This window comes from Portunus trituberculatus, chromosome 2 (genome assembly GCF_017591435.1).
Source record: "Portunus trituberculatus isolate SZX2019 chromosome 2, ASM1759143v1, whole genome shotgun sequence".
Classification (NCBI taxonomy): Eukaryota; Metazoa; Arthropoda; class Malacostraca; order Decapoda; family Portunidae; genus Portunus; species Portunus trituberculatus.
In genome coordinates this window covers 12,912,585-12,921,810 of record NC_059256.1, presented here as the reverse complement: position 1 = coordinate 12,921,810, position 9,226 = coordinate 12,912,585, and the positions used below count along the sequence as shown (strand labels likewise).

General features: G+C 34.2%; 1 protein-coding gene across 1 annotated transcript; it reads left to right on the top strand.

Moving 5' to 3' along the window:
* Positions 1 to 3,723: 3,723 nt before the first annotated feature.
* Positions 3,724 to 9,003, top strand: LOC123506151 (zinc finger protein 180-like). Its single transcript, XM_045258068.1, has 3 exons — positions 3,724 to 3,888; positions 6,573 to 7,464; positions 8,895 to 9,003. Exons 1-3 carry the CDS (start codon positions 3,858 to 3,860, stop codon positions 8,920 to 8,922), a joined length of 951 nt encoding a protein of 316 aa, XP_045114003.1. The 5' UTR covers positions 3,724 to 3,857; the 3' UTR covers positions 8,923 to 9,003.
* Positions 9,004 to 9,226: the final 223 nt, after the last annotated feature.

Sequence of the window (9,226 nt, the reverse complement as noted above, 5' to 3'; positions counted from 1 at the left end):
CTCTGCATCCACATTAAAGCTGCTCACATAGGCTTGAAATGGAGCCAAGTGGTGTCTCTATCCCCATGTGGAGTTTGGTGGTGGTTGCCGTGGTGATGACGGAGATATGTGGCGATTAAAAATGATGATTGTGTGGTGATAGAAAATTACGCGGATTTCTTGCCTCACGAGCATCTCCACATTATTAAAGCTAGCTCTAATTAAAGATAGCTCGAATTTTCTCATTTTTCTGGTCATTTTGGTGTTTTTTGGGTTAAATTTGGAGTATTTTGGCTGTTTCTCGAATTAAAGCTAGCTCTAATTAAAGATAGCTCAAATTTTCTCATTTTTCTGATCATTTTGGTGTTTTTTGCACTAAATTTAGGGTATTTTGGCATTTTCTCTAATTAAAGCTAGCTCTAATTAAAGCTAACTCAAATTAAAGATAGCTCAATTTTTCTGGTCATTTTGGTGTTTTTTGCATTAAATTTAGAGTATTTTAGCATTTTCTCTAATTAAAGCTAGCTCTAATTAAAGTTAGCTCAAATTAAAGATAGCTCAATTTTTCTATTTTCCGCTTTTTTTCTGGTCATTTTGCCATTTTTTCCCATTAAATTTGGACCATTTTCACATTTTCTCTAATTAAAGCTAGCTCTAATTAAAGTTAGCTCAAATTAAAGATAGCTCGAATTTTCTCTTGTTTTCTGCTCTCTTTTCTGGTCATTTTAGTGTTTTTTGCATTAAATTCGGAGTATTTTAGCATTTTTTCTAATTAAAGCTAGCTCTAATTAAAGTTAGCTCAAATTAAAGCAAACTCAAATTAAAGACAGCTCAATTTTTCTTTTTTCCGCTTTTTTTCTGGTCATTTTGGTGTTTTTTGCATTAAATTCGGACTATTTTCACATTTTCTTTAATTAAAGCTAGCTCTAATTAAAGATAGCTCAAATTAAAGCTAACTCAAATTAAAGATAGCTCAATTTTTCTATTTTCCGCTTTTTTCTGGTCATTTTGGTGTTTTTTGCATTAAATTCGGAGTATTTTCACATTTTCTCTAATTAAAGATAGCTCGAATTAAAGATAGCTTGAATTTTCTCTTGTTTTCTGCTCTCTTTTCTGGTCATTTTCCTGTTTTTTGCACTAAATTCGGAGTATTTTGGCATTTTCTCTAATTAAAGCTAGCTCAAATTAAAGATAGCTCAAATTAAAGCTAACTCAAATTAAAGATAGCTCAATTTTTCTATTTTCCGCTTTTTTTCTGCTCATTTTGGTGTTTTTTGCATTAAATTTGGACCATTTTCACATTTTCTCTAATTAAAGCTAGCTCTAATTAAAGATAGCTCAAATTAAAGCTAACTCAAATCCTAATCCTATTTAAATAAACCTAATCCTAATCCTATTTTAATCTAATCCTAATCCTTTTTAAATCTAATCCTAATCCTATTTAAATCTAATCCTAATCCTATTTAAATCTAATCCTAATCCTATTTTAATCTAATCCTAATCCTAATCCTATTTAAATAAACCTAATCCTAATCCTATTTTAATCAATCTAATCCTATTTTAATTAATCTAATCCTAATCCTATTTTAATCTAATCCTAATCCTATTTTAATCTAATCCTAATCCTAATCCTATTTTAATATAATCCTAATCCTATTTAAATAAACCTAATCCTAATCATATTTTAATCAATCTAATCCTAATCCTATTTCAATCTAATCCTAATCCTATTTAAACCTAATCCTAATCCTATAATAATCTAATCCTAATCCTATTTCAATCTAGTCCTAATCCTATTTCAATCTTATCCTAATCCTATTTTAATAATCCTAATCCTAATCCTATTTTAATCTAATCCTATTTAAATAAACCTAATCCTAATCCTATTTTAATCAATCTAATCCTAATCCTATTTAAATTTAATCCTAATCCTATTTTAAATAAATCTAATCCTAATCCTATTTAAATCTAATCTTAATCCTATTTGAATTAATCTAATCCTAATCATATTTAAATCTAATCCTAATCCTATTTAAATCTAATCCTAATCCTATTTAAATCTAATCCTAATCCTATTTTAATCAATCTAATCCTAATCCTATTTAATCAATCTAATCCTAATCCTATTTTAATCTAATCCTAATCCTAATCCTATTTTAATAAACCTAATCCTAATCCTATTTAAATAAACCTAATCCTAATCCTATTTTAATCTAATCCTAATCCTAATCCTATTTTAATCAATAATACTAATCCTACTTTAATAAACCTAATCCTAATCCTATTTTAATATAATCCTAATCCTAATCCTATTTTAATCAATCTAATACTAATCTTATTTAAATCTAATCCTAATCCTATTTAAATCTAATCCTAATCCTATTTTAATTAATCTAATCCTATTTTAATCAATCTAATCCTAATCCTATTTTAAAAAGAATTTATCACTAACATTTATTAATAATCTTTCATTTTTAAGTAGATTTTTTTAAACCAAGCGTAAAAAATGCTGTAATTAATCCCATTTATAAATCTGGACGTAATAATCCTAAAAATGTATAGGCCTATTTCTGAACTCATAGGTTTTTTCTCTAAGATATTTTGTATGATATTATACGTAACAATTTTGTATGATATTATACGTAACAAGTTTGTATTAAATTATACGTAACAATTTTATATTATACGTAACAAGTTTGTATGATATTTTACGTAACAATTTTGTATGATATTATACGTAACAATTTTGTATGATATTATACGTAACAATTTTATATTATACGTAACAAGTTTGTATTATATTTTACGTAACAATTTTGTATTAAATTATACGTAACAATTTTGTATTAAATTATACGTAACAATTTGATATTATACGTAACAATTTTGTATGATATTATACGTAACAATTTTATATTAAATCATACGTAACAATTTTATATTAAATTATACATAACAATTTTGTATTATATTATACGTAACAATTTTGTATGATATTATACGTAACAATTTTATATTAAATTATACGTAACAATTTGATATTATATACGTAACAATTTCATATTAAATTATACGTAACAATTTTATATATTATACGTAACAATTTCACATTAAATCATACGTAACAATTTTATATTAAATTATACGTAACAATTTTATATATTATACGTAAAAATTTCATATTAAATTATACGTAACAATTTGATATTATATACGTAACAATTTGATATTATATACGTAACAATTTCATATTAAATCATACGTAACAATTTTATATATTATACGTAACAATTTGATATTATACGTAACAATTTGATATTATATACGTAACACCTCATATACAAAACATTCCTTAGTATATTTAAAAAAACTACTAAAATAATATATAAATTCATACTGATTGCGTAGTTTGTAGTATTAAATCTTAAGTGTTTGTATTTATACGTATATATTTCTTTATTAAATTTTCTTAAAGTTAATATTTTATTCCTGAATATTTTGTGTTAATTTTATATAAGAATTATTCTATTATATTTATTACTGTTAAAATTAATTGGTTTTTTTTAATATATTTTTATTATTATTATTATTATCTCTCTCTCTCTCTCTCTCTCTCTCTCTCTCTCTCTCTCTCTCTCTCTCTCTCTCTCTCTCTCTCTCTCTCTCTCTCTCTCTCTCTCTCTTATTATTACTACTACTACTACTACTACTACTACTACTACTACTACTACTACTACTTTTCAGGAAGGCAGAGTTAGCACTGTTATGACTCACAGCGTCTTCACAGCATCAGACCACCACCACCACCACCACCACCACCACCACCACCACCACAGCAACCACATCAACCACAGCAGCGGGACCCAGATTTCAGTGTCATGTCGCTGGTTTCCCATAGTCCAAATGCTGGTAAGAAATAGTAATAGTAATAGTAGTAGTAGTAATAGTAGTAGTAAACTATTTGGTCATTTTGTACAGCTTCACAAACTCATGTGGGGGATTAAAATAGTGAAGACTGTGGCCATTAACCTTGTGCCCTCCATACACCCTTGCTAATGTCAATAAAATGGCCAAACTGTCTTGAAATGCCCTCAAAACATGCCAAACTATCTTAAAATGGCCTCAAAACATGTCAAACTGTTTTAAAATACCCTCAAAACATGCCAAACTGTCTTAAAATGCCCTCAAAACATGCCAAACTGTCTTAAAATGCCCTCAAAACATGTCAAACTGTCTTAAAATGCCCTCAAAACATGTCAAACTGTCTTAAAATGCCCTCAAAACATGCCAAACTGTCTTAAAATGTCCCCAAAACATGCCAAACTGCTTTAAAATGCCCTCTAAACATGTCAAACTGTCTTAAAATGTCCTCAAAACATGCCAAACTATCTTAAAATGCCTCAAAACATGTCAAACTGTCTTAAAATATCTCAAAACATGCCAAACTGTCTTAAAATGCCCTCAAACATGCCAAACTGTCTTAAATGCCCTCAAAACATGCCAAACTGTCTTAAATGCCCTCAAACATGTCAAACTGTTTAAAATGTCATCTAAACACACGAAACTGCTTTAAAACACCCTCAAAACATGCCAAACTGCTTTAAAATGCCCTCTAAACATGTCAAACTGCTTTAAAATACCCTCAAAACATGTCAAACTGCTTTAAAATGTCATCTAAACATGCGAAACTGCTTTAAAACACCCTCAAAACATGCCAAACTGTCTTAAAATGCCCTCAAAACATGCCAAACTGTCTTAAACACCCTCAAAACATGCCAAACTGTCTTAAAATGCCCTCAAAACATGCCAAACTGCTTTAAAATGCCCTCAAACATACCAAACTGCTTTAAAACACCCTCAAAACATGCCAAACTGTCTTAAAACACCCTCAAAACATGCCAAACTGTCTTAAAATGTCTCAAAACATGCCAAACTGTCTTAAAATACCCTCAAAACATGCCAAACTGTCTTAAACACCCTCAAAACATGCCAAACTGCTTTAAAACACCCCAAAACATGCCAAACTGTCTTAAAACACCCTCAAAACATGTCAAACTGTCTTAAAATGCCCTCAAAACATGCCAAACTGTCTTAAAACACCCTCAAAACATACCAAACTGTCTTAAAACACCCTCAAAACATGTCAAACTGTCTTAAAATGCCCTCAAACATGCCAAACTGTCTTAAAATGCCCTCAAAACATGCCAAACTGTCTTAAAATATCCTCAAAACATGCCAAACTGTCTTAAAATACCCTCAAAACATGCCAAACTGTCTTAAAATGCCCTCAAAACATGCCAAACTGTCTTAAAATGCCCTCAAAACATGTCAAACTGTCTTAAAATGCCCTCAAACATGTCAAACTGTCTTAAAATATCTTCAAAACATGTCAAACTGTCTTAAAATGCCCTCAAACATGCCAAACTGTTTAAAACACCCTCAAAACATGCCAAACTGTCTTAAAATGCCCTCAAAACATGCCAAACTGTCTTAAAACACCCTCAAAACATGCCAAACTGTCTTAAAATGCCCTCAAAACATGCCAAACTGTCTTAAATGTCCCTCAAAACATGCCAAACTGTCTTAAAATGCCCTCAAACATGTCAAACTGCTTTAAATGTCATCAAACATGCCAAACTGCTTTAAAACACCCTCAAAACATGCCAAACTGTCTTAAAATACCCTCAAAACATGCCAAACTGTCTTAAAACACCCTCAAAACATGTCAAACTGTCTTAAAATGCCCTCAAAACATGCCAAACTGCTTTAAAATACCCTCAAAACATGTCAAACTGCTTTAAAATACCCTCAAAACATGCCAAACTGCTTTAAAATGCCCTCAAAACATGCCAAACTGTCTTAAAATACCCTCAAAACATGCCAAACTGCTTTAAAACACCCCAAAAACATGCCAAACTGCTTTAAAACACCCTCAAAACATGCCAAACTGCTTTAAAACACCCTCAAAACATGCCAAACTGTCTTAAACACCCTCAAAACATGCCAAACTGCTTTAAAACACCCTCAAAACATGCCAAACTGTCTTTCAAAACACAAACCTTTCAAAACATGCCAAACTGTCTTAAAACACCCTCAAAACATGCCAAACTGCTTTAAAACACCCTCAAACACATGTCAAACTGTCTTAAAACACCCTCAAAACATGTCAAACTGCTTTAAAACACCCTCAAAACATGCCAAACTGCTTTAAAACACCCTCAAAACATGCCAAACTGCTTTAAAACACCCCATAAACATGTCAAACGGTCTTAAAACACCTCAAAACATGTCAAACTGTCTTAAAACACCCTCAAAACATGCCAAACTGCTTTAAAACACCTCAAAACATGCCAAACTGTCTTAAAACACCCTCAAAACATGCCAAACTGTCTTAAAATGCCCTCAAAACATGCCAAACTGTCTTAAAATGCCCTCAAAACATGCCATATTGTCTTAAAACACCCCAAAAACATGCCAAACTGCTTTAAGACACCCTCAAAACATGTCAAACGGTCTTAAAACACCCCAAAAACATGTCAAACTGCTTTAAAACATCCAAACACAACCTCTCTAACCAAACATAATCATTTCAGATCCGCAAGTCTTCAAAACCTATCCAATGGCTGCTCCTTTGGCAACCCCGGGGACAGTGCTGCCTCCAGTGGTTCACCCAGCCCCCACCACACCCCCTGTGCCGCCCACCACCCCTGCCGCAGCACCACAGCCGCCACAGCCCAGCACAACGCAGAGGGAGGGGAGGAAACATATCTGCGAAGTTTGCGGTAAAGATTTTTCTCGTTCTGATAAATTGACTCTGCACCGTCGCACGCACACAGGAGAGAAGCCTTACACCTGTTCACACTGTGGGAGGAAGTTCGCGCGTTCGGACCATCTTAAAATCCACACTTTAAAGCATCGTTTGACCCCAGAAAGCAGACGAGACTTGCTTGCAAACGCTAAGAAATCGGCCACAGCTACATCACAATCCGTCGCAAAACCAACCCCCCAGACCGTTTGTGTGGACGTGGCGACGCAGGTGGATAGCGGAGGGACAGAAGAGGAGGAGGAGGAGGACTCTGGGCTGCGGCAAGAGTGTGGAGTCTGCCGTAAAGTCTTCGGATCAATATACAAACTCTCCAGACATTTACGAACGCACACTGGCGAGAAACCATTTTTCTGCTTTTGTGGCGAGAAATTCAGCCGATCGGACGTCCTACGCACACACCAGAGGAACAAGCACACGCCGAACACTCACCCTAGCCCTGAGGTGACTGACGGTTCCCCACAGCCAACGAAACCCAAGAAAACGACGAAAAATGAAACAGTTTTTACCTGTCAATACTGCGGAAAAGACTTTAAGGCTGGTTACAAGTTGACAGTTCATTTGAGGTACCACACTGGAGAGAAGCCTTTTATTTGCGACTTCTGCGGAAAAGGTTTCGCGCGTAGAGACCACATGAAGAAACATCGCAAAATCCATACGAAGTGAGTGCGTTTTTCGAGTGCGAGCGAGCGTGTGTGTGCGTCTGTGTTACGAGTGTGTTTTGAGAGTGTTTTGAGAGTGTGTTTGTGAAATCTTGTCATTTTTTACGATTTCTCTCTCTCTCTCTCTCTCTTTTTTTGAGTGCGAGCGAGTGTGTGTGTGCGTCTGTGTTTTGAGTGTGTTTTGAAGTGGCGTTTGTGAGTTTTGAGTGTGTTTTGAGAGAGTTTTGAGTGTGTGTTTGTGAAATCTTGTCATTTTTTACGATTTCTCTCTCTCTCTCTCTCTTTCACTACGTTTTTTGAGTGCGAGCGAGCGTGTGTGTGTGTGCGTCTGTGTTTTGAGTGTGTTTTGAAGTGATGTTTGTGAGTTTTGAGTGTGTTTTGAGAGTGTTTTGAGCGTTTTTTGAGTGCGAACGAGCGTGTGTGTGTGCGTCTGTGTTCTGTGTGTGTTTTGAAGTGACGTTTGTGAGTTTTGAGTGTGTTTTGAGTGTTTTTTGAGTGTGTGTTCGTGAAATCTTGGAATATTTAGCGATTTCTCTCTCTCTCTCTTTCATTGCGATTTTTGAGTGCGAGTGAGTGTGTGTGTATGTCTGTGTTCCGAGTGTGTTTTGAAGTAACATTTGTGAGTTTTGAGTGTGTTTTGAGAGTGTTTTGACTGTTTTTTGAGTGTGTGTATGTGTGTGAAATCTTGTGAGTGTTTTGAGTCATTGTGTTGAGTGTTTGAGTGTGTTTTGAGTGCATTTTGAGTGCATTTTGAGTGCATTTTGATTGTTTTAACTGCAATTTGAAAGTTTTGAGTGTGTGACTGCAATTTGAGTGCATTTTGAGCCTGTTTTGAGTGCGTTTTGATGTGTGTGTGTGTGTGTGTGTGTGTGTATTTTTAAAAGCAATACTAGTCAACTTAGAAATAATTATATCTAGTCAGTGTGTGTGTGTGTGTGTGTGTGTGTGTGTGTGTGTGTGTGTGTGTGTGTGTACATTTTATCAACTTGACCAGAAAATATAATAATAATAATAATAATAATAATAATAGACGTAGTTATAGTAATTGACTACTACTACTACTACTACTACTACTACTACTACTACTACAGGATTTTTCAAGCTTAAAATGCCATTATGCCTGTTAGGAGTAGTAGTAGTAGTAGTAGTAGTAGTAGTAGTAGTAGTAGTAGTTTAATCCCACTTCAACACTGCTATAACTCTCTCTCTCTCTCTCTCTCTCTCTCTCTCTCTCTCTCTCTCTCTCTCTCTCTCTCTCTCTCTCTCTCTCTCTCTCTCTCTCTCTCTCTCTCTCTCTCCTTCGATCTCTCCCCGAGGGACCACAAATCTTCACTAGTGTCAGTCCAGTTACTCCCTTCAAACACACACACACACACACACACACACACACACACACACACACCTAATTAATTGTCTTGTGAACTCAACAGAGAAGGAGATTTTGAGGAAGAAAGCTGAAGAATGAACATAGTAGTAGTAGTAGTAGTAGTAGTAGTAGTGGTAGTGGTGGTGGTGGTAGTATATACCCAAAACACACCATAACACACCAAAATGCACCAAAACACACTCAAAACACTCCAAAACACACTAAAACACACTCAAAACAAGCAAATCAAAATGCACCAAACACACACACCAAACACACCAAAACCAAAACACCTCAAAACACCCAAACACACCCAAAACACACCACAAAACTCAAACACTCAAAACACACTCAAAACACCTCAAAACACACAAAACACACTATAACACACTCAAA